At 38.1% G+C, this 26,499-nt stretch overlaps 1 protein-coding gene across 4 annotated transcripts in view; it reads left to right on the forward strand.

Annotated features, from left to right (window-relative positions):
* Window positions 1–26,499, forward strand: part of TRPM3 (transient receptor potential cation channel subfamily M member 3) — a 332,704-nt gene that overhangs the window by 12,061 nt on the left and 294,144 nt on the right. For all 4 annotated transcript variants that reach the window (XM_033237111.1, XM_033237115.1, XM_033237113.1 and 1 more), the window contains exons 4-5: window positions 11,045–11,258; window positions 14,542–14,666. In XM_033237111.1, the coding sequence (XP_033093002.1) occupies window positions 11,045–11,258; window positions 14,542–14,666 (339 nt within the window). The remainder of the gene's footprint in view (window positions 1–11,044; window positions 11,259–14,541; window positions 14,667–26,499) is intronic.

Consider the following 26,499-nt stretch of genomic DNA (forward strand, 5'->3'; position numbering starts at 1 on the left):
AATTATAAAGTCACTATTGTTTGATGAGGTTGATGAAACTCAAAAGCTGTGAGCAGGAAGGGGTCTTCGTCAACTTACATCCTAGCTTCACAGAGCCATTTTCTGTGCCTTTTCGAGTACTTTGTAGTGTTCAGTCCCCCATTCCCAGGCTTGACAGGCCCCCATAAAATCACAGTGAAACCAGCACTTGACAGAGAAAAATTGTGGCACAGGAAGAAGACGTTCAAAGCTGACAGAAGTGAAGGATTCTGATTTCCTGTTCAGTACCAAGCTGCATCCTACCAAACTGCAAGCCCCAGAAAGCTGTTCCTGAACAACCAGAAGACCCTGCAGTTCACTCAGATGCCCCATAAATGTCAGAACATAGAGACAAAGATAGATAATAAGAGGCAGAAGCTCTGGTTTAGGCATTATTTTACTAGAATGGAATCCAGGTGACTTTTTAGGCCCCTTTACAGAAAAACAAGAAGATGAACCCAGCAGCCAACATTGTGTCATTTCTCAAAGATTATTCTACATCTGGGGCTCACGCCTTCCATTATTTAGGAAAGGAAGCAGTGTTGGACTTGATTACAGACAGAATCTTATTTTATTACTAATCATCTCTTCCAATTAATGCTGAGCTGACTTGTGGGCCAGGTAAATAAGTGTAATCTAATTAAGGACTTGTATTTAAACCTCTCAAGTCACCCACATAATTCTCTTTAGGTTTTCTCTTCCTGTTTACACTCCTCATTAAATTAGGTTGAGCCCCTTATTATAATCTTCATATGATTTAGATAATTATTTCTAGTCCTCATGTTCACACTTTAAGCTCTGTTGAGCCTGCCAGAGGATGAAAGCCTTATTCTCTGGGCATTGTGAGTGTGAGGTGAAAGGGAATGTGGGGGTTTAAGGGAGAGATAACAGGCAGGGGGAGACTGTCAGCAGCATGATATCTACAAGCTTATGCTCTTAATATCCTTTAGGATTGAATGTGAGATTTTAAAAATTGTCTATCTTTGAAATATGCAAATTTTATCTGGGAATCATCATTGATTGGCACGCACCAAGTAGGAAATTAAATGAGTCCCACTTCACAAAACAAAACATCTAATCAATAGGCTGTGGCTAACCAAGCAGCTTTACACACACATGGTAAGGTTTTGAGAGGTTTCTAATCGTTCCATTGATTTTCAGTTTCTACCTTGTAATCTCAAGACCACTGAACTGGCAGTACCTTTGGAGGGTTTTTCTGAAACTGAGAATAAAACTAGAATTTATCAGTTTTATTTCTGATTCTAATCATAGATCTATTGAGAAGGAAGAACCAATTCTCTTCCAAGAAACCATCCTATCTTTGCCTCTAGAAAACTTTATGCTAAATAATTCTGGCAGAAAATTCATACACTACCCCCTATGACTAGTTCATATGCCTCCTGGAGTTTTATATTATTTCTAAACCTTGAATTTTGGCTTGTCAGCATCCCTCCCATGTAAGTACCTGATAACTCACATTGAGACATTGCAAAAACAATATGGAATAAATTACAATGACACCTCCACTTCCAGAGTTTTGTGGTTCATCAAACTAGGGATTTGATGATAGTTAATGCAATTCTAAATATTTTCTTTCTAAAATTTTATATCTATTAAACCATCATAAGCGTTAAACTCTTACTGCAAAGCAAAAGGCCCCATGGACTTGGAAAGCTGGTATCAGCAAAATTGCCTTAGCAGTCTCAAGCGACATACTCTGTTCAGCCACAGCTTTAATTCCAAGTGCCCATTTTAAAGGTGGCTACAAAGAGTTAGGAAATGAAATGGTGCTTGTTACATTTCTCAAACAGAAAGGAAAACGGGGCAAAGTTTCCACTAGAGGCTTGGAAGAAAGGCATTAAAAATATTGTTAGAGCAGATTTAGCAATGGTAGTTCCCATTTTTCAGAACACTGCTTAACAAACACCAAGTAATCACTTCCAAGAATTAAAGATGGCCTTCAGTAGAAGGAGGTGGACCTGTCATTTAATATTTCCAAGAGAGTAGCCAGATTCATTGTTCTGCAGTTCCTCTACATTTTCATTGAAACAGCTGGGCAAATTTATTTGGGCTAAAATTTAGGCCTAAAGAGGTGGCTGATGAATTTTCAAAGGCAAAATTCTTTGCCAAAACTCAAACTGAGAATGCCAAAGGAAGATTATTATTATTTTTTCTTAATGAAACAGCCCAGTCTGTTTGATGCAGTAATGGCTGCTGCCCCACCCACCAACCAACCTTTGCCCACTGTGGGTTTGAGGAAGGGGAAAGGACTGTCTGGTTTGTGACACCAAATCAATGCAGAGTGAAGCCATGATAAAGTTGAGTTCTGCTTTGATAGACAAATAGATAGACATTTCTAATGATGAAGCAGTCAGAGTGGCTTTAGTAAAAAATGCAGTAAGTCACCTGCTAAGCAAAAAGACCTTTGGCACCAGGCAGAGCAAAAACTTGAGAGTTTTAGTTACTGAAGCTCTCTGCCATTTGAATGAAAGAAAATCTCTAGTTTTCTATTTATAGTCTCACAGAATGTCATTTCTAAATTTGTTGTTTGGAACTCAAAATACATTTTCTCATGAAAATCATGCTGATGTACTGGCCTCCAAGGTAACTAAGAATAGATCAAAAAGTACAGTTTCAACTAGAACTAGCCTCTAGTTCATACAGAACATTCTTGAGATGTTATTCTGATTGTCATTAGCACATCACAGGGCCTTCCTGCTGCCAGGCAGTGACGATAATGACAGAAAGGGAAGAGATAGATAATTCCAGGCATGAGTAACTTATTTGAGTCCAGTTTATCTCTTGAAATGATAAATTGGGGAACTAAAGGCCATGGATAAAGAAAGGTTTGGGCAGCCCAAACAGGTACTTTTAGAAAGATAAACACCTGTACCAGTCACTCCCCAGATAACTCCGAGGTGAAAAACAAAAAGTTATTTTGAAAGGCATACTAAAGAGCTAAAGGCAAGTTACTTGGACCTGTTATACCCAGGAGTCATACATAAGGTGAATGTGACCTTCATTCAATTTGCATGTATTAGTTTTTCCACCATACCTGGTATGTTCCACAATTTAATCCACACAGTGTCCTGTGAGGTCGTCAGGATCACCCCTGTTTAACAACAGAGGATGCTCAAATTGCCAAAGGACTTGCATTGCCACTATCTGACACTCAGGTGTCAACGCTGCTTATGTCTGAAAAAATCTCTAAATGGGAGCACCACATCAGAGTAATGCCCAGGGGACAAAACTGAGTATGCCCATTAGGAAGAGTTCTTGTTATTTGTAAGATGAGCCCTTTGCAATTAATAGACTGACAAGTGACAGTCAAAATTGCTTATCTTGACAACCAAAATGGTTCCTAATGTGAAATCATACTAACTATTTAACAGGAATTGATTAATTGCTCTGGGCACATCCATTTATGAGCGTGGAGCTGCTGACCTGGCACATGACTTAACTGCTGTATTAAAGCACCTGGAGAGCTTACTAAAGGAACTGATCTTTATGGGCATAAGAATATCATTTAAAAATGAAAATCCTCAGATAATCCCAAAGTGTTTTATCCCTTGGTTTTAATTATCCTCTTATCTACAAAACCATGTACGGGGCTAAACGGTGACAACACAAAATGAAAAAAGTAGCAAATTAATTCACTTAAATGCTTTATTTATATCTTGCCTTTTATTCTCCAAGAGAAGGGCACAATAAATCACAAATAACGGGCAACATCCAAGGGCCAGAGCCACCCATTGTTTTTGCTACTTGCAAGATTCCAGATAATTAGGTGTGTTCTACAGTTAACCAGATGTTCCTTTGCATAAGAATTAGTACTGGTTAAAAGAGATTAGGTAATTGAGGATACTTTGAGTAGCTTGTCAATTGCTGCATTTTCCTATTTACTGTAGCCTTACTAATTCTTCCAGTACTTCCTAAATCTTCCTTTGGATTTTCATGTAAAATACTGAGTGCTCTTTCTCTGACCAAATAACAAACACAAGACACAGCATTTGGGATGTTTGATCTGGGGAAAAGTTATCATTCTTGCTGCTCATGTGGTCCCTGGGGAGCTGGTTAGAAATGCAGAGGCCCAAGCCCTACCCCAGATGTATTGAATCAGAGACTGTATTTTTGACAAGGTCCCCAGGTAGGTTCTGTGCACATTAAAATTAGAGAAGCACAGCCCCATCTAGAGCCGCCAGTGTTAACAGTAGCTTCAATAATGAATTAAAGGGTTGTTGAATAACTGGCTCTGATATTCCAGTCACTCACCTTCCCTGGGTCTCTGTATCCTCATTTGAAAAGCAAAAGAATGGAACAAGAGTCCCATGATTGCCAAGATATCTCTAAACTCTGTTTTCTTTCCAAGACAGTGACTACTTCGTAGCCAGTGCTGAAAGGCTTACTAAAGAAAAAAAGACATGGTCAGGTCAAACACAGTCCCTCCCCTCAAAGTGTAGCAGGACAAGCAGCAGACAAAACTCCTCAGACACCGAGTTACAGAAGGAAGGGGTTTTTTCGGCCGGGGCATCCGCAATACTTCAGTCTCAAGAGCCGAGCTCCCGGAGTAACCAATTCCTGTCCCTTTTAAGGGCTCGCAACTCTAAGGAGGTGCATGTGAGAGGGTCCTGATTGATTGAGCAAGCAGGGGGTACGTGACTGGGGGCTGTTTGCAACGGTAATTGGATCGGAACAAAACAAGATAGGGATTTTCACAGTGCATTGCCATACGATGTCTGTAATCTATAGATAACAGAACCAATTAGGTCAGGGGTCGATCTTTAACTACCAGGCCCAGGGTGCGGTGCCGGGCTGTCTGCCTGTGGATTTCATTTCTGCCTTTTAGTTTTTACTTCTTCTTTCTTTGGAGGCAGAAATTGGGCATAAGACAATATGAGGGGTGGTCTCCTCCCTTAAAAGCTCTTGCAACATAGGGAGATAAAATTGACACATGGGGAAAACAACCAGAAAAAAATATATATATCACACTGGGTTTGATTAAGAGTTGTATTGCATCAGCCTGAACTTGCATTCTCAGGAAAAGTCATGTTGGAAGAAACAAAGGCCTTTGAAAGATGAGAATGCTTTCTGTAGATGAAAGGCGAGAGATTGCATAATCTAGGACTTGCCCGGGGAGCAGCACTGGCCAAATGCAGAGAGAAGTGAGGAAAGCCTCAGAATTGGCAAGATCAGGTCAAGTCATAGGGGATGGTGAGGGCAAGAATGGGGAGTTTACATCTGATAGAAGAATTTTAATTGAAAAATAATACGGTCCAAAAGGGATTGGAGAAAGAAATCTGCCTTTTGGTGTCTCATAGAGAAGTCAGGAGGAGGTTGTTGCTGTAATTCAAATGGACATCTTAGTAAGGAGAATATATTCTTAAAATGGCAACTGAAGAGATAGAGAAAAGAAGCTGGTTGAGAGCACTGTTTTGATAAGTGGACCATTAGAATTTGGAGACTGATTTGTCATAGGTGAAGGAAACGGAGAAGTACCGAGAGACAGAGCCATTTAAACCTTTGAGGTAAAGAGAAAGGGCCCTGGAGTCAGCCCTGGGCTATGAGCACTCCCATACTGGTAGAGTGAATTTGAGAACATGATGGATTCTTTCTGTCCCCATCGGCAAAACATGAGTGAAACCAACATCCCTGTTGTTGGGAGAAGTACATGAGAAGGTACAAGTAGAACACACAGCATGCATGTGCCTAGTGCACAATATACAAGGTTCTTGTGTTCTGGTTATTTTGTTGTCTGTTCTTGTTTTGGGGGATTTTTGTTTTTCTTTCTTTCTTTCTTTCTTTCTTTTTTTTTTTTTGGAGACGGAGTCTCACTCTTGTCGCCCAGGCTGGAGTGCACTGGCGCGATCCCAGCTCACTGCAACCTCCCTCTTCCGGGTTTAAGCGATTCTTCTGTCTCAGCTTCCCGAGTAGCTAGGATTACAGGTGTGTGCCGCTGCACCTGGCTAATTTTTTGTATTTTTAGTAGAGACGGTTTCACCATGTTGGCCAGGCTGGTCTTGAACTCCTGACCTCAGGTAATCCGCCTGCCTTGGCCTCCCAAAGTGCTAGGATTACAGGCCTGAGCCACCTTGCCCAGCCAGGAATTTTTTTCTTAGTAGAGTTAAGTAATTGTGAGCAGAGAGAAAAATGTGAAGAGAGCCCACGAGTAGTGTGACCTCACCTACTGTCTCCCTTTCTTCATCTGTAAGATGGGCAGCTGGGATCAAGGGAATCTCTTAGGTCATTCATTCATTCACTCTCTTGATTGCTTACTAGCTGAGTAACAGACATTCTGTGGTAATGAACACAGCTTTCTATAGGTTAGGCTACTTCAAAAGAAATTTCAACATATTCAGTAGATCTATTGGTCTTTTTCAGTGAGCTGCTCACCTGATCAATAAGTAGACCCTTTTCATTTCTTACTGTTATATTGTATGTGTAACTACAGAATTCCTAAAGTAAATTATTTATCAAGGGAGGCTTATTCCGAAAAATGCATTTATTTATTACCAATTAGTATGAATAATTGAACTCCATAATATGTCACTTAGCTAGTTAAGCTTGCTGAAATTATTACACAATATCTGTACTAATTTAGTCTGAATTGTAATCTCACTTCACCCTGTGTGAGTTAATCATGTATATATATCTATTCCCAGGTACTAACTATGGCTCTGGTATCTCACAGCATGTATGTGCCTGGTGCACAGTAAATACACAAGGTTCTTGTATTTCAGTTATTTTGTTGTTCTTGTTTTTTGGGATTTTTTTTTTTTTCTATTTTTGGAGACAGAGTCTCCTTCTTATTGCCCAGGCTGGAGTGTAGTGGTGTAGTGGCTAGATGAAATATGTAGGTTCAGGTCTACATGAGGAATTTTGGGGTTCCAAAAGCCACAGTCATAACAACTCAGAAATGTTAGGAATTACTGTGTAGTCTTGCAAGGGGCAAATACTTTTAGGAGTATTTTTATACTTTAGGTGCTTTTCTATCTTTAAGAAAAGCGTAATTTATATCTCACCTTAGGAGAACATAGGGCCACATTAAATTGGAGTTCTTTAAAGTGATATTAAAGTTGATAAATAAGAGAACAGTAACTTGAAAAGCAATTTCTTACCATGTCTCACGCCGAAGCATTCTTGGTTTGTGTAGTTTGGAAGCCTTGCAATTCCCAGTTCTACTTTATTTTACTAAATAACCTTTTCTGGAATTAGTCAAAATGAAATCAATTCAATTCAGCAGGACCCCCAAATTTTAACTATTCAATTCACTAAACCACACTACTCAAGTAGTAGTGTACAGGCACAGAAAACAATGTTATTCTTTCATCTTTATGGTAAACCACTTTACTGAGGTATGATTGGCATGCAACAAGCTGCACATAATTAGTATATGCAACTTGGTGAGTTTGGAGATAAGAATATACCTGGGAAATCATCAGCACAATCAAGGCCATAAGCATATCCCACACCTCCAAAGTGTTCTTCTGCCCCTTTATTTATTTATTCTTTTCTTTCTTCTTTTATTTCATAGCATTCGTTATAATGATTTCTCTTATAAAGAGACTCTCAGTGAAGATTTTTAAAAGAAGCTTGGACTTAAGACATTCATTTGTTGGCCTCTGATACTCAATATCCCCTCTTCGGCCTGAATGCTCCTTGTATGGCACAAAAGTACACACTGGTGAAAATTTCTGTTGATAGATATCTGAAAGTTTTTGCCCTCTGCATGAGAGTTTGTTCACAAAAGATGCCACTTTTCATATTGTAAACTCTAGTCAAATCCCGGTGATATAATGTACTTAGCTAAAATTGTCAACATTTACTCTGTATTCTGGAATCATTTTTTGCTAGGTAAATCAAATCAATATAGAAATAACTGTACTGGATGCCAACACTTTGGATTCCTGGCATATATGTACAGGAAACTTTAGCTCTTTGGTATCTCTTGATGATGCAATTTATTTTATTAAGCTGCTTTCATATTCTGCTTGCTTTTGCCTCATGCTTCAGCTAAATATATTTCAAATATACTTTAATGAAAGAATAGACAAACAATTTTTGAGGCTTTGAAACAATGGGGTTTCCCAAACCCAAAAGTATGGCAATAAATTATCATCTCCTGGACAATCTTATTTATGAATCCAGAAGCATATGTTTGTATGATTACATGCAGGCATATTCATTTTGTGGTTATGCAACTTCAACATTCATACTTAAATTCCAGAATTAATAATTTTCCGTTGTTTCCCACACAACATAGGCTTTAGAATGTCAAAACTCTAACTGTTGCCATTCATTTATACGCTGTATTGTCCAGTGCTTTAGTTCTATCACTTTCCACTGTAAATTAGACATTATATTATATACCCAATGCTTTTTTAGATTGACCTTATATTAACTAATATCTTGGTTTATCTTCCTACCTTACAACCCAGATCATCCATTTTGGATCATGTAAGTTCTGCCTCCTATATATACTTTAAAATTTCCTTCAGGCCAGACATGGTGGCTCACGCCTGTAATCCCATCACTTTGAGAGGCCGAGGCAGCCAGATCACGAGGTCAGGAGTTCAAGACCAGCATGGTCAAGATGATGAAACCCCAACTCTATTAAAAATACAAAAAAAGTAGCTAGGCATGGTGGCAGGCACCTGTAATCCCAGCTACTCAGGAGGCTGAGGCGGGAGAATCGCTTGAACCCAGGAGGCAGAGGTTGCGGTAAGCCAAGATTGCACCACTGTACTCCAGGCCAGGCAACAGTGCGAGACTCCGTCTCAAAACAAACAAACAAAAACAACAACAACAACAAACAAAAACAACTTCCTTCAGCGAAGGTGCCTAGAAATAAACTCTCTCAGTTTTGGCAGTATGAAAATATCTATAATCTCTCATTTTTAAAAGATAGTTTTGCTGAGTATAGAATTCTAGACTGACAGGTAATTTCTCTTGACACGTTGAAAGTTTTGGCTTCAGTGTCTATTGTTGCTGTTGAGGAGTAAGTCTTCAGTCTAATGACTATTCTTTGTACATGATCTGTCTTTATTTCCAGCTACTTCTGAGGAATTTCTCCTCCCTTTGGTGTTATGTGTGATGTGTATATAAGTGAGGTTTCTTGTCATTTGCCTGCTTAGAATTCACTGAACTTTCTGCATCTTAGAATTGGTGTCTTTCTATAATTCTGAGGAATACTCAGCCAATATTTCTTCCAATATTGCCTCCTCCCCATCATCTCTTTTATTTCTATCTATAATTCTGATTATCTCCTCCAAGCTCCATTATTTTTCTTTTATGTTTTCAAATCCTTTGTTTTCCTGGCTGCATCTCATTTATCTTCTGTATCTATTATCGTTATATCTAATATGTAATTTAACTTATCCATTTAAATTTTCATTTAATTATTACATTTTGATTACTAGACATTCTGTTTGGTTCTTTTCAGATGTATACATATGCATGTATACATCATTTTTTAGTTTCTTGCTCCTTACTCTTACACTCAATCATCTCATTTATGCTTTTTAACCTATTAAACAGTTATTTTATAGCCTGTATCTGATCATTTCAATGACTTTCAGGATCTTATTCTGGTACCTGTTGTTTCTATTGATTCTCATTCATGCTGCCTTATTTCCTGTATAATTTATTTTATTGTGGTTACTATGAAATGCTTATTTCCCCATGAGAATCATATCAGGCATGGATTGATGACACATTCTTCCATAGATAATCTGCATTTACTTCTACCAGTTATCTGGAACCATTGTCCAGTCAGAACTGTTTAACATTAAACACTGCTTGGCAATTCTCAAACCATACTGATGGTGTGAATATGGACAAGGCCTGTGTGGGGGCCTGATTGTATTTAAAAATAATCAGAGGGGAAATGTTTTCCTCATCCACCCAGAGTCACGGTTGAGGTAGGCAAGTTTTCTTGCCGTCTTCTTTTGTACATCAGGCTTATTTAATTTTTTTCTTTCTTACATTTGAGGATGATCCCTTTGAAGTATACCGGCCCTATGTGGGATCCCATACTAAATTCTCCCATAAAAGCATTAAATTCAAACCTGCATGCAACCATTAAATCAGATGCTCTAGGTCTTCCAGGGTTTAGGAAAGACACTCAGGGTCAAATCCTGCTTTGGTACTCCCTCACCTCCTGAGCTTCTAAACTGCTTCTTTGTTTAGGAGTCTCAATAATTCTTTTTTCATGCCAGCTCAGAAACCTATTTCAAAGGACTTTCTATATTTGCCTAGTTTTTCAGTTGTTTCCAGCTAGAAATTGAAGTTTTTATATAATTACATTGAGACCTAAATGAGTATCTATATATATGGTTACATACATATTTATTACTGCATGCATTTACAGTATTTCATTTATATAGACTTATCATAACTTTATTTCCAGTTGCATTTGGTAACACCTTGATATTTGCTGTACATTCAAATTTTCAACTGTTCTTCAGGAATAGTTGTCCTGCCTTTTGCTGTGTTATTTAAAAGATAAACATTATATTTGGAATGCAGTTGTTATAGCTATAAATAAATGTAATTCACTATTACCTTATGTTAAAATTCTCATTACATTATGTAGAACTGTAGAATCTTTCACATTCTCTCAAAATAATAGGGTCACAGAAATAATAATATGTGCATCTAGTTAACATAAAGAGATATGAAAAATATTAGAAACATTTGAACTGTTGTACACATGTAAAGGGTGGTGAAATATAAACATGATTTCCTTTGAGCAAAGAACTTGGTCTGGGAAAAGTCATGCTTGTGCAGCATTTTAGAAAATCTAGTAATTTCAAAATGAATTATAATTTCAAGAAAGCCTTTAAAAATACAAACTCTTTGTCTAATGAAGGCTCTTTTGATAAAGCAAATGATCACCCCTTCTTAAAAAATCTGATTTTATATGAGACATTTTTGTCCTATCACTACACATATAATTGCAATCAGTAAAGATAACCAGCCTCAGCCAGTCCTGCCTTGTCTCCCTAACTGATGTCCTTTCTTCTTCCAGTATGTGCGAGTATCTTTTGATACAAAACCTGATCTCCTCTTACACCTGATGACCAAGGAATGGCAGTTGGAGCTTCCCAAGCTTCTCATCTCTGTCCATGGGGGCCTGCAGAACTTTGAACTCCAGCCAAAACTAAAGCAAGTCTTTGGGAAAGGGCTCATAAAAGCAGCTATGACAACTGGAGCGTGGATATTCACTGGAGGGGTTAACACAGGTAATTGCAAGTGGAACAGAGAAAGTCAACATAGGCCATGGGAATGTTGCGCCTGATACAATTTTCTGCTAGAGGTTAATTATCTCTCTATCACCCCACTTCATCCCTACCCATGGGTCCATAGTTGCTAGTTATCTCTCCCTCCTTTATCTAAATGAGAACTGTAAAGTTATTTCTTAACCAAGAAGAATTACTTACACATAAGAAATGGGTTGGGATATTTAATAGTTGACTATACAGAATTCATAAACACGACTAATGGAAGTTCACAGGATATTTTTAAATAGCTTAAGTTGCCAGTAATTCTTTAAGGAATGACTTCTACTTTAAATTGAAAGCTCTACCTCTGTCCTTTACACAATTTCACGTTTTCAAATTTGGTGCCAAATAGCTTTAATTTTTGCAAAATGACATTTCCCTCTGGGACATAAAGGCAAAATCTAGGGCATTACGTGTTTATTTTTTAAAATATTTTATTAACTCCTCACTGTGCCAATAGAAGACACACCTCATTCTGAATTCCAAAGAATTTTTCCTTCCTGCCATCTATATTGTGCTATGGATGCATTCTTAAATCAATTCTTACCAGCCCACCTATAGTTAAGTGCTTATTTGCAGAACATTTTTGATGTGCACCAGATAATGGAATGGATGCCTGTAAATGTTTTTGGCATATTCTGTGGGTCTGAAGTCTGAGGTGCCAATTGGAAATGCAGAGGTAATGTTGCAATAAGTTAAGGTAAACTTATTACAAGCCCCAAAGTCTGTACATGTGGATACATTCGTAGTTAATGGAATATTCTAAACGTAACTCTCGTCCAGTTAGTTTTAAATAACATGTTATCTTGGGCCAGGTATGGTGACTCATGCCTGTAATCCCAGCTCTTTGGGAGGCCAAGGAGGGTAGATCACCTGAGGTCAGGAGTTCAAGACCAGCCTGGCCAACATGGTGAAACCCTGTCTCTACAAAGAATGCAAAAATTAGCCGGGCATGGTGGTGGGCGCCTGTAGTCCCAGCTACTCAGGAGGCTGAACCAGGAGAACTGCTTGAACCTGGGAGGTAGAGGTTGCAGTGAGCTGAGATCGTGTCACTGCACTCCGGCCTGGGCAACAAGAGCAAAACTGTGTCTCAAAAAATAAAAATAACACGTTATCTTAATGTTGTTTAATTTTGCGTTTGTAGTATGGATGCTATTTGAGTAAGACCTACACTGAGAATTCTCTTAAATACATAGAATTTGTGAACATTCTGCACACAGCTACATAAAGATATTTCAGTGACGAAGTCTGCAGATTGCTCATGTTCAATGTTATTATGTGAAATTCTGACGCAGCCCATACACTGACATGATCTTAGAATGACCTGCTTAGCTCTTCACTGTTTATCCTGTAGTAATTAAATATCTACAGAGCAATTTTTCTTTCAATGACTGTTCAGGTTTTGGATTCCATGTTTCCCTCTCAACTCAGCAGTCCTCATTTGCCTGTGATTATTGTCTATTGCATTCCTGTCACATAGAGACCAACTCAACGGGTTCTACAGGTTCAAAAGAAAATCTTACCAATGCTCTATTTCTAAGAACTTGGAATACTATTTATTGTTTTTATTCTTTCATAAAATGCATTCCATATCAAAACAATAATTTGTAGTCTACATACTACAAACCCAAGAGTTCATCTCTGCCTCACTCCAGGCTTACTGTTCAATCCAATACCCAAAGTGAGGTTCTGATGATAAAGTGTTAAAGTTGGGTAAGAGGTATTGATAGAATTGTGCAGACAGTTGAGCATACCATAAAGTTAAACTTCTTGTCCAGGGCTGGCCCTAAAAGGAGTTTTGTATTGGAAGCAACTGGAAACAATTTAATATTAATATTCACAGTCTTCTTTTGGGGAGTTTTGTTTTGCTGTTTTTTGGTTCGGGTTTTTGTTTTTTTGGTTTTTCGGTTTTTTGTTTACCAGTACTCTCACTGAGAAGATTCATAGATAAGATAATAAGTGAAAATGATATTCTTTCCAACACTCCTGAATAGCTCAACATGGATTAATGGCCATTTACACTGTTTTGTTATTTGCTTTTTAAACAGTGATTGTTCCTGTTTCATCTTATGAATATTTCAGTATTGGGCTACTTAAATACACATGTCTTTTCCCATGATTAAATTGCCTGGTGTGTTTCATGTGTTTAGTTAGTTTAGTGCACAGAGTCTGAGCTCTTCCTCTAGGCTAGCCCCTGAGGTGTAGGAAGACGAATAAGGCACTGATCCTCCAACTTTCCTCTCAAAGAGTTTTACTGTTAGAAGAGACACCTTCGCATATAATTATGAATCACTGCAGAACATGTTAAGTGACATACTGAGCTATTCAAAATTTACAAACTGCAATATGTTCAAATGGAGAAGAAATCAAATCCAACTCAACATTCATATAGGAAATGGCACTAGGTATAAATTTTTCCTGGAGAAATGACTGGAACTTTGATAAGCAGAAACATCTTCTCTTAGAGGATATATCTTATACGTCTTCCTATAAAAATGATCATTTGAGAGGGAGGTTAAGAGAATTAGAAATTGCATCTTCTTTAAATGGATTTTAAAAAGGTAAGAGTTATGCTGCCTACCATCTTGTAAACTGAATTTTCTCACCCTTAACTATGATGGGGAGGGTCATTTTAACAGAAGAGGAAAATAATTAGAATGATGAAGATTAAAAGGTGTGTCTATATATTTTAACACAAATTTTCCACAGAATAATCCAACACTGTCTTTATGAGTAGGTTCTCATAAAGGTTAACACAATCTCAAACTAAATAACTCATGTCTTTGAATGATTTTAACTCATATACAGACTGTGGTGTAGATTTAACATACCATTATATTATACATGGTGCTTTTAACATGACACAGTCAAGCTGTTGGTTCCTAATCATTCTAACAAATTATTATGCTTATAAGAAAAAGAGTTTCTAAGTTTAAAAAATTATATTTATTCTTTTTATAAACATCGGATGCTTTTTGTTTTTTCATATAAATTGGAGTAAGAAATGCAATGCTAGAATTCATATACAAATCCTGCCAAAGCATCTGGCATTACAGCCACGAGTTTATGTTTCCTCCTAAATACAAGTAGTTGTATAGACATGTGTCAAAATTTTATATTCAATTTATTTAACCTCAGGAGAAACCATTATCACAATTTTCTTTAGAATGATGGGAAGGTATTTGCTTTAAAAGACAAAATTAATGCTTCTCTCTTTTTTTTTTTTTTTTTTTTTTTTTTTTAGGTGTTATTCGTCATGTTGGAGACGCCTTGAAGGATCACGCATCTAAGTCTCGAGGAAAGATATGCACCATAGGTATTGCCCCCTGGGGAATTGTGGAAAACCAGGAGGACCTCATTGGAAGAGATGTAAGTCCTGAGTGCTGTCCTTTTCCACGACTTCTCCTAGAGGGGATATCAGAAAAGTATAACAAAATTAATATTCAAAATGTGCATATTATAGTACTCTTTTAGTCCCCACTCACTAAAATGAAACTTGTGTTGAGGAATGGTTTCTTGGGCAAATACTTATTTTCTAAAATCTCTATGCAAACTCCAGGTCAATTCTTATGATCGAGAAAGGTCCAAAGTAAGACTTACCACCTACCCCCTCTCTGCTTAAATCAAGCAGTGGTCTTTCTTCACCCATCAAATCCTGCCATTACTCTTGGTATAGTGATATTAACATTCATTAACACCACTTAATATATGGCAACATGAACTCATTGACTGATATACTAAATACAGACTCTCTGCACCCCAGGGCTCTAGCATCTTTATAATTTGAGTATCTTTCACCTAGCTCCTGAGAGTTGCAGAGAGAGATTCTTTTCATTTCAAAGTACCATGAGGTCTATCTGAGCCACACAAAAAAATTTTTTTAAGTGGCTAAGAATTAACTGGTCTTAAACTTCTTCTTCTATTATGATGCAATACAATGCAGCCGTCTTATTTTAATCCAACAAAATATATGCAATTTTTAAAAATGCAATGCAAAATACTTTGAATTAAAAAAAAAAAAAGGTCATCCTAGGGCTCACTGTCCTGCCCTTCGCAAATCTTAAAATGTGTTGTATGAGTTACCAATGGCAATGCAGGCGTTTAAAAAAGGAAGTAGGATCTATTTGACCCTAAGCAGAGGTATTTCCCCAGGGGCTTGCATTTCTCCTGAAAATTTACCTAAATGGGACAGACTGTGATGCATTTGAGTGACAGACACTTTCATCTCAGTTTTAAGTAAAACATACATTTCAGAAAAACTAAATGTCATGAAATACAAGCTGCAAACAAACTCCGTTGGCCTTAAAAAATATCTTTATGGGGTATAAATGCAGATGTCTTATATACATATATTGCATAGTGACCAAGTCTAGGCTTTTAGTGTACCCATCACCTGAATAGTGAACATTGTACCCAACAGGTGATTTTTCAACCCTCATCCCTTCCACCTTTCGTAGTGTCCAATGTCCATATTCCACTCTGTATGTCCATGTGTGCCTAGTATGTCGCCCCCACTTACAAATGAGGACATGCAGTATTTGACTTTGTTTCTGAGTTATTTTACTTAGGAAAATGTACTCCAGTTCCATCCATGTTGCTGCAAAAGAAATGATTTCATTCTCTGTTATGACTAGGCAGTATCCCACTATGTATATCTGTATGTGTGTGTATATACATAGTATGATATATATATAGTGGGATATATATATAGTGAGAGATATATATATAGTGGGATATATATATAGTGGGATATATATATATACACATCCAATCCTCCATTGATGGACACTTAGGTTGATTCTGTATTTTTGCCGTTGTTGATTGTGCTGCAATAAACATGTAAATGCAGGTGTCTTTTTTATATAACGATTTGTTTTCCTTAATTAAAAAAACACTTTAAATCCATTAGAACATTTATTTTAAGTGATAACAAGTGTCCACATCAATGATATCAGATTGCACATATAAATGCTAATTTATCCAGGATACATAGGTCAAGGGATGAGGTAATATTCTCTTAATTAAAATTTATTGGCTGTTTCATATTACATTTACAAATTGAATATCTCAGCAACAACTTCCAAAGTGTTACGTAGGCAGACCTGACTGGAAAAGTAAGTGCTACTAATTTCTTCAAAGTATCTGAGGCTAGTCTTTCATGTAATATATTTGAGGTAATACTTAGATTCCAATTTGGCTTTTAATTGTATGTTGATTTTGCACTGGAACAAATGTATGTCTTAAAGAGTTAGAATATGCCAAAATGCTTTCAGCAGCAAAATCATTTAACAATGTATATTAATACATAAATTAATTATTAAAAACATATTGATTCAAAAGTCATTTTGAAATATTCATAGCTTCAGGATCGCTATTGTAAACTCAAATTATTATTTTTCAGTTTGAAGGCGGACACTATTTTGAACTTCCTCATTCAGATGAACTAGGAATAAATGGCAGTTGATTATTTCTTTATGCAAGATGGAGTAACTAAATAATTTCCTTAGTTGCCTAAGCATTTGCAGAGAATGTTGGCCTACTGACTCTTTGCATTATTTTGTTTATTCATCTTATAAATTTTATAAGATTGCAGAAAGATAGTACTTCTATTACATTTACTTACCTTGTTGAATTAGAAGAATCACTTCTGATTATTCTACCTCCCATTCCAGCTTTTTCTCTGACTTTACCTTCTCCTTTCACTCCTCTTTTCTTCTTCTTCTTTTGTTTCTCCCCATTGCTTCTTCCCAGTTGTATGCAAGTAGAAACTTATGCTTTCCAATGGAAATTATTGACATTGTCTGCCTTCCCAACTGAAAATAGTCTTGATCCTAGCATAGAGGGCAGAAAAATGTTCAGTAAATGTGTGCATCCATCATCCCTGTTCCTGAGGGTCTCATAAAGGCAAACCACGGCTCACAAAGAACCAGGTGGACCATGGGGGAGACTATTGCAAAAAGGAAATGGAAGTGGCAGGTTATAGAAAACACAGGAAAGACAGTTGTATTTTACTTTTTCAGTAAATCTTTCACAGGGATCTATTGAGTTTTGACCACTCTGTTACTTTCTTCCCTTAAAACTGGGGAACTAGAATATACCTAGGATTTCTCAGGCTCTTGTGTGATAATAGAGTTTGTTTTTCAACTTATAAATTATCTGGAGTGAAAGTACTATTTTTAATGTACAAGATTTATGACATAGTTTGAGATAAATTTTTATACATGTTCACTATTCCAATATGATAGCTAAAAGGTAATATGATGCTAGGTTGCCATTAAAAGAGGTGTTTGAATGAAATGGTGGTGGTCACTAGTGAAGATTCCCCCCAAAATTTTCAAATTAGAACTATTATCTGGTAAGCTTCTTACACAGTCGCAACCCTTCCCAGCTAGCTTAATGTACCGCCATCCGTTCTTTTTCTTTCATTTTATATAATCAAAATCACATGTAATAAACCTCAAAAAATAAACCTTTTAGCATCAGGCATCAGATAGCAGAGAAAAAAATAAAATGTATTATTAAAAATCTTTACCACTTCAGAATTCTATCAAAGTGCAATCATTCGAAACAATAGAATAGCTGCATCTTTGGTCAAGTCTGTTTATACTCCAGAATACTATTGAAGAGGTACAAAAGAAATGTCAAGGGAAATCTGGGAAATGTATTGGAAATAAATCCAAAGAGAAAAGAAAGGCTCTGTTTCTTATGCCTGATATTTTATTGCAGTAGATTTATTTCCAAACTGATGGAAAATATAAAGTATTTTATTTTTGTGGGGCTGGCTCTCAGATGAGAAGAAGCTTCACTTTTAGAAGCTGAACATTCAAGTACTCCTAGAATTATTTTATTTATTGATAGAAGTAGTGAGCACAGCGATTGCTATTCATCTTAATGGCTTTAGGATGGCACTAGCAAGGCAAATACTAGTCCTAAAGATAAAGAAGAAAACTTCCTTGTCCTTGAGTGTGCTTCTAGATATTCTGGAACATTCACCTCTCTTCAGGTCTCGTCTCACAGCTGGGCTTCAAGTTACTTAAGTGCACAGCATTTGTCTTTGGATTCTCAGAACCCAACTTAGAGCCTCGCACTTAGTAGGTGCTCAGTAAATATTGATGGAGATGGATTGGGCATGGTGAAATTCAAGCTACAGGCAAAATAAATATTATGGAACAGATAATGATAAATCTTACCTACTTCACGTTTTTATCACGACTTCATCTCTAATCCTATCCCCAAGCTGCATCACATGATTGTGACTACAGTGGGGACATTTTTAAACCAAGCATCTGGATGTAAAACCATTTTCTTAGATAGCAACTCAAGGTGGAAGGTGGAAGGTGAGGGGCCTATTGGGTGTGGAGGTAAAACAGTGCGGGATGGAAATAGGCCTTTCTCTAAAGCCTTTGAAAGATGTGTGATCTACTCAGCCGAGTGATAGCACTAGCCTTGATGTTTTAAATTTAAATATTATCTACTCTGTTTAACCAAACCCTTCTTTTCTCCATTAATAGATCAAACAACAGGCTTTGGTGAGGAATAAGGCTATGAATACTGAGATGGTAATCATTTTTTCCCCTGCCACTTAGGCCTGAAAACATATACTGTTTCAGTTATTGCGGTTGACTCCACCTCTGTGGTTTCTCCATATTATTTCTACCATCCCTCTCCTCTATTACTATCCATAATCCTACACTTCATCAAATTTAGTTCAAGGCTCACTTCCACCAGGACATCTTTCCTGACTAACTTCACCCTTAACGTCATATCCCTGATTGTAATGTTCCCACAGTTGTCTTCTTCCTCCCCAACTGTCTTAGTCTTTTCAGATTTCTGTAACAAAATGCCACAGACCAGGGGGCTTATAAACAATAGAATTTATTTTTCCACAATTCAGGAGGCTGGACAGCACCTTCCTGCTGTGTCTTCACATGGTGGAAAGAGATAGGGATCTCTCTGGGATCCCTTTTATAAGGCCCTAATCCCATTCATAGGGCCCCACCCTCATGACATGATCACCTCCAAAGGTCCCCTCTCCTCACTATCACCTTGGAAGTTTGAATTTCAACATATAAATTTGGGGGAAGAAGGGACATAAACATTCAGTCCATTGCACCAACTTAATTAAAAACTCCCCAAAATGAGGACTGAATTATTTCTTGTTAACCCTTAATGTCATCGTTTGTATGAACATGACACATTGACATGCCACTTAAACTCTGTAAGATTTGGTTTCTTCATCTCTATAAAAATACTTGTTCTGCCTGTCTTCACACAATTTCTATGAGCATAATCACAATAACAGTAATTATAATTTATTGAGCTCTTATTTGACTATGCTCTGTGATTGCATATATTAGCTTTACAAGGTATGTATTACACCCCCTTTATAGTTGAGTAAACAAGGATCAAAACCAAGATCCAACTGCCTCCAATGCCCATTTTCTTAAATATATGTATGTCAAGTAAGATGTTAGAAAATATTCAATGCTAGTGTGTCTTTATTGTTGGTTGAGATATTGGCACATATCTGTGACGGTAAATCGAACTCAGAGGTAGACTCGATGCATGACCGGAGCCCCTTCCTTTGTCCCTAGAGAATCTTGACCTGGATAGAGGATTCTGAAAGTATCACCAGTGTAAAGTCAAGAAAGAGCTTCCAATGAAACGTAATTTTCATATGACACAGCTTGAATTTAGATTTCCTACTTTAGAAAACAAGCTGACCAGATTTGTGTCAGGTAAATGAACAGTTTCTGAAGCCTTGATTGTTTGTCTTCTCTGAAATCTAGATTAACAAGACACATACCAATTTAAAAACCCAGACATAATCACAAGACGAAGCTCTTTCCATTTTAACTTGAGGATGGAAATTGTGTTTGGGTAGATTTACAACACATCATCTTGTGTGGTTATTAAATTATCTTCACATTCAATGATGTCTTCTATTTCCCTAAACTATAGATTTATTTCTCCAAGTTTTATAGCCTGTAAGAGTTCTTATGTTTGATTGGAAAGTGCTCTTTTGATGCCATCTTTATGTTTCAAGCCAGGAGACATCAAGTTCAATAACACAATTGATTGCTAATTTAATGTAGTTATCAAGTCAGTACATTTGTTACTTATTTCTGAGGCAAGCCAAATATGACTTCATATTATAAGCTCAGAAAACTTCCCAGGAGTGGCCCTGGCATGGAGTTGATTGGATTTTTACGATTAGGTTAGATAAGATGTATCTGGGGATGTGTGAGGAAAAGGTCGGAGACAAGGACACCCGCCCAAATCTGTTATAATTATACCAGACAGGGCCAATGCTTGCTGAGCCTGGACCACACTCAGGTTTGGAGCTAACTACCTTAGTCACATTCACTTACGTGGGGAACGTGGTTCTAGTGAGAATAATGATGTGTTTGGATCTGGGCATGTCGATTTTGACTTTCCTTTGAGGTATCGATCTATATGAAAATATCTGGCAGGACAGTGAGTATGTGAGATAGAAGTTTAGAAGCACAATCTGGCTACACACTTAGAGTTGGAAGGCATCTCATACAGATGGCAATTAAAGCCACTGTGGTGGGTGGGAGAGTATACAGATGAGGGAAAGGAGAGCTTACCCCTGGATCCTCATGGTCTCCAGCTTTTAATGGATGAGCAGAGGACAAGCAGCCTGCAAAGGAGACCATAGAAATGTCTGAGAGGTAGAAGCAAAGTCAGAGGGAGCCATGCAAGCCAAAAGAAGAGTGTGCTTCTGAAGGAGGGTGTGAAGGGCAATGCCAAGTTCTACCAAGAGGCTGAGGAAGGCAGAGACCTGGAAGTGCCCATCCATTTCATCAAGATGGATATCACTGGCATTACTGGTCAAAACTGTTTCAGAAGAATGGTGACAAGGCAGCACTTTTTAATGGGTTCAGGAGGGAAAAGTGGAGAAGCAGATTTGGCAGAGACCTCTTAGAGGTTTTGGCTGTGAAGAGGAGAGATCCAGGTCGCCAAAGGGAGCCACAGTGTGAGGAAATTTTTCCTTTAAGATGGGGGAGGCTGGAGTTTGTTTATGTGCCAATGGTAGAAAGGGACACAGGGACAGAGGTGATAAGTGATGAATAACTCCTAGAAGGGCCATGAGGTGATGGAGCCCAGAGCTAAGGAGGAAAGATCAGCTGTGGGTACACTTATCACTGAAGGAGAATGGGAGAGAGTATACATGTGGAAGACTGGTGTCAGGATGTCGAAGGAGTTTTAACCTGGAGGTTTATCATTCATCACTGAAAGAATAATAATAGCCCCAACAACAACTAAAATAATATTCACACTTCTGTAGAGCTTACTGTTAGCACCCTTCTAAGCACTTTTACATAGATAAACTCATTTAATTCTCACAGTGGCATTCAGAATTCATCAGTTTTAGCATTACTATCATCTTCTCAATATTCTCTAACTGGTAAAGGATGTTTCTGGGATTTAAACCTAGGCCACCTAGCTCCCCAGACCATATTATTAGCCATTATCCTTTGCAGCATAGAGACTAATACTGCTTCTCAATATTAAGAACAGCTCTTATTTACTTGAGATCATATTTTCATTGTTCTACGAGTTTTCTATCTCAGTTAATCCTTATAATACTTCAATGGGGTGATTATTCTTATTCTCCATGTACATATGGAGACATTGAGACACAGAGAATAAATAACTTGCTTAGGGTCATCCAACTGGCAAGCGTGTAGATCACCTGCCACATGGAGAAGGGATGGTATTCGGGTCAGAGAGGTGAGGAGAGTGAGTGGAGGATGTTAGTCACCCCAATGGAACAGAAACCAGAACTGATTAGAGCCCAGGGAAGAAATGCCAGGCAGTACAGAGGACTCTGGGTGGCAAGGGGATGGAGACTACAGGTTATGAAACTATGCTGCATCAACCAGTTTAGAATAAAGGGGAGAAGACACATTTTGAAGCCTTAAAGAAGCAAGAAGGTAAAAATGATACTATTAATACACTATTATGTTAGTTATCTATTGCTGTGTAAAAAAAGAATACCTCAAAAGTAATGGCTTTGTATTAGTAGATTCTTGCATTGCTATAAAGGAATACCTGAGACTGGGTAGTTTATAAAGAAAAGAGGTTTATTTGGCTCAGGGTTCTGCAGGCTGTAAGAGAAACATGATGCCTGCATCTGCCGCTAGTGAGGGCCTCAGGAAGCTTCCACTCATGGCAGAAGGCAAAGGGGGAGCTGGCACACCACATAGTGAGGAGAAGGAGGAAGAGAAATGCCAGGCTCTTTTAAACGAAGAGCTCTCATGTGCACTGACAGAGCAAGAGCTCCCTAATTACCGTGGGGAGGGCAACAAGTCATTCATGAAGGATCTACCTCCGTGACCCAAACACTTCCCACTAAGCCTCACCTCCAACATTGGGGATTACATTTCAACATGAGGTTTGGGGGAGACAAGCGCTCAAACTCTATCAGGCTTAAACAACAAACACTGATGATCTCACAGTTTCTGAGGGCCAGGAATGTATGAGTGGCTTGTCTGAGTGCTTCTGGCCTTGGCTCTCTCTTGAGCTCACAGCCAGGATGGCAGCTGGGACTGCACCATCTGAGGGTTTGGATCGAGCTGCAGTATCCTCCTCCAAGATGACTTATTCAGGAGGTCCTTGCCGTGTGCACCTCTTTACAGGGCTGCTTCATCATCTTCACACATGCCACTGGCTTCCCCCAGAGTAAGTAACGTGAGAGAGAGCTAAGAGAAACCTTTTTATGACCCAGTTTTGGAAGCCACACACTATCACTTCTGTTTTATTCTGTCCCTTAGAAGTGAGTCACTGAGTCCAATCTAGACTAGAGAAGAGTTTCAAAGAATTGCTGGAGATATTTTTTAATCACCCGACTCATACATGGTGATTTCTAAAGGATGTAACCTCTTTCAGAACTCAAGAGCCTTTTCCCACTGCCAGTAGGTTCTGTAGCTGAATGGTACAGGGTTCCCCGCAGGACTGGGCAAAGGCAGCAAGTCCATTTGTGTGGAAAGCATGAAATGAGGACTGTGCTGCTCTCTGCAGTGTGCAACTTAAGGGACACATTTTCAAAGTGCTGCAGAAAGACATAATTGTTCCACCCATGGATTTCAGTGGGAGTCACACTGCTAATGTGTCTGGGCACTCTTTGGAAATGGATTCCTGGGTTTGCTGGTCTCTTGTTTGGATTGCTGAGCTGAAAGGCAGCATCTGGGTTTCAATAGGACCCTGCTCTACACCTGTCCTTACAGCCAAGGTGCCTGAATGGGAAATAACCAGCCAGTGTCCCTGCTGGCTCAGGCCTCACTACAATTGTGAGGACACACAGAGCCTTTCTTTTTTTCATTTCATTCTCTCAGTCCCCATGTTCCTTTATCTCAGATGCACAGGTTCCTTCCCACTTCTCAGCGGTATCCCATCTTCCCTCCCAGAAACGGATGCCTGATCCTAAGAGAATCTCCCCACTCCTTTTGTTTCTCTCTCCAAAGCACAAAGCCATTTTGCTGCCTGCTGGTGGCTTTCCTGACCTCTGTATACATACGGTTCTAGATAGCTCATCTGGAAATAATCTGATCAGCTATCAGAAGGACTTTCATGCCCAGCTGAGCCACTGATAAAAATGTCCAGCAGTAAAACCAACCCTAATATCGTCTACAAATTTACAATCAGACTGGGTCCTCTGGCTTCCCTCTTAAAATCTACAAGGGATTTAGAGAAAAGAGTGGGATTAGTGGGGCAAATTTGACCAAGACACCTCACCTCTCTGAGCCCCCATAGTTCCTTCCACCTGTAAAGTAAGTCTTCAATGGGTTAATCCTTGCGAAATTGTCCATCACAGTGCCTGGCATGCAATAAGTGATGAATAAAGCCTAATATTTTTCAGCCTAAATTAAAATGATGGTGCTATTAGGAAAGAAGGATTGTTTGGGCCACAGATCCACTGCTCTGCCGCTTGTCTGGAGCATGTTGGTACACAATTCAGCAGGTAATGAGGTTTAGGTTTGCAGAAGGCCTGTGATTTTGATGGCACAAAAACCTGATCTAGTCCAGTTCAATTCTGTTTGGAAAAGTAGTCCCAGGTCATCAAACTGCCCTCGCATCGCAGAAAGCACCATAAAACGGAGGAGACCACAGGATATGAAAGAACTACTTTTCTTTCTGTAGCCAACACACATTGAAGGTCACTATTCTGTGTTAACTTGAAAAGAGCAAAAGCACTGTTTAACACAGGCTGTCCAGACTCAATTTTAGAGACAGGAAACAGAAATTAGTCAAGTCCTCTAATTTACAGATGGAAAAACTATTGTTCAAAAGTTTCTTTCAATCTGTTTTGAACATTTATTGTGAGATATTACCAAGATGCATGATTGTGTATCTCTTTAAGCCAGCATAATATTTATCACACATTATATTTCCTCAAGAAATTATTAATGAGTAAGTAAATGAATGAATGAATTCACAGACTTGCCCCATGTTAGAAATTAGTAACTAGAAGAACTAGAGCTGGAACACCCGTCTCCTGACTTCCTGTTTACTACTTCTGGGTGAGATCAGAAACGCTTGAAAATAGCTAAGAAAACTCAAGCAGGTTTCTTAGATTAGCTTCTGAATCACTGCTTTAAGCCCATGCAGAAAACACAAATGAAGCCTGACTGAAGGCTGTGCCATAGTGTCTCTGAATCGGTCCCTTCCTGGGTATGATGATGTCCCTACTAATGCCTTCTATAAAAGGGCTTTTACCTCCATTCACCTCTTGAACAGCTCCCCCTTCACTTCAGAGGGCCTCTTTTTTTCAAAGTCAAAGTATACAGAGGCCTGGGAACCAGAATTTTATCAGACAGCCAGTATTAAAAGGTGTACAATGGATGAATGAGGCAAGAATTCTCTCATTTGCTCTTGAGGGACAAGAAAGAGAGGCAAATGTCATTACTTACAGGTATTGTGGCCCACGATGCTCAGAGAGTACTAAGTGTCTAAAATCCATTTCTAAATACATTTCTCTTCTAGATATACATACTACTATTGTTTATTTTTTATCTTGAAAAATTGTTTGTGGGTACATAGTAGGTATATGTATTTATGGGGTACCTAAGAAGTTTTGATACACACATGCACTGTGAAAGAAGCACATCCTGGAGAATGGGGTAGTCATCCCCTCAAGGATTTATCTTTGAGTTACAAATAATTCAGTTACATTCCTTCAGTTATTTTAAAATATATAATTAAGTTATTTTTGACTATAGTCATCCTATTGTGCCATGAAATAGTAGGTCTTATTCATTCTATGTTTTTTCTACCCATCATACTACTGTACTTACCAACTATAAAAGCTCACCTGCTGTGAAGCCCTTTCAGACACCATTCAGCCTTTCTCGACTCAGGTTTCTTATCTGAACTGTAAAATGGGAAATTGTTTGAGTGACTGTCTTCTCAGTTCTCCAAAGATAGTACATAACCTGGATCATCCTCTGTTCTTAGGAAAAAAAGTGATCCGTTACATGCAATGGATGCTGCAGGGCAGTAGGACTTAATTTCTCTGGAAAGCCTGGCTGAGAAACATGCCACGGTAATCCAATATACCTACAAATTGTGAACACATCACAATCGTTCTTACCACACAGCCACAATTCCTAAAAAAAAAAAAAAAAAAAAAAAAAAGTTGTCTTTTACAATCTCTTAACGATGAAAATGGCTGCATTACTTCCAAAATTTTTTCAGAGGAAAAAATTCATTTGTATTCATGTTATTAAAATATATTTTTTTAATTTGGAAAGCATAACAGGAAGATTAACAAATCTTTTTAGATATGTAAATTATAACTCACACAAAAATAGATTGCTGGTATGTTTGCTATGAAGAATATTAAATGGATTTTGTAGGCACGTTAGACCAAACTGTATTCCTTTGAGGTATTTGGGAAGTTATTTCTAACTTTTCAGTTAAGCATCAAATAGTTTCAGACCATCACCCTCTTACATGCCTGGGAGGATACGGTAAAGAAACAGCACTTTGCATATTTTGCCAACAAACTGCTGATTTTTTTTTTCTTTACTTACATTGATTTCTATCTCAGGCAAAACAAAAGTCACTGATTTGTCTCATATCATTTCATTTTGATCACTTGTTTACAATTGGAAAATCAGCTTATAGTTGGTAAAAGAGAGCAGAGGTGGAGAAGGAATTAACATTTATAGAATGC

Source organism: Trachypithecus francoisi, unplaced genomic scaffold (genome assembly GCF_009764315.1).
Source record: "Trachypithecus francoisi isolate TF-2019V2 unplaced genomic scaffold, Tfra_2.0 Lachesis_group16, whole genome shotgun sequence".
NCBI classification, from domain to species: domain Eukaryota; kingdom Metazoa; phylum Chordata; class Mammalia; order Primates; family Cercopithecidae; genus Trachypithecus; species Trachypithecus francoisi.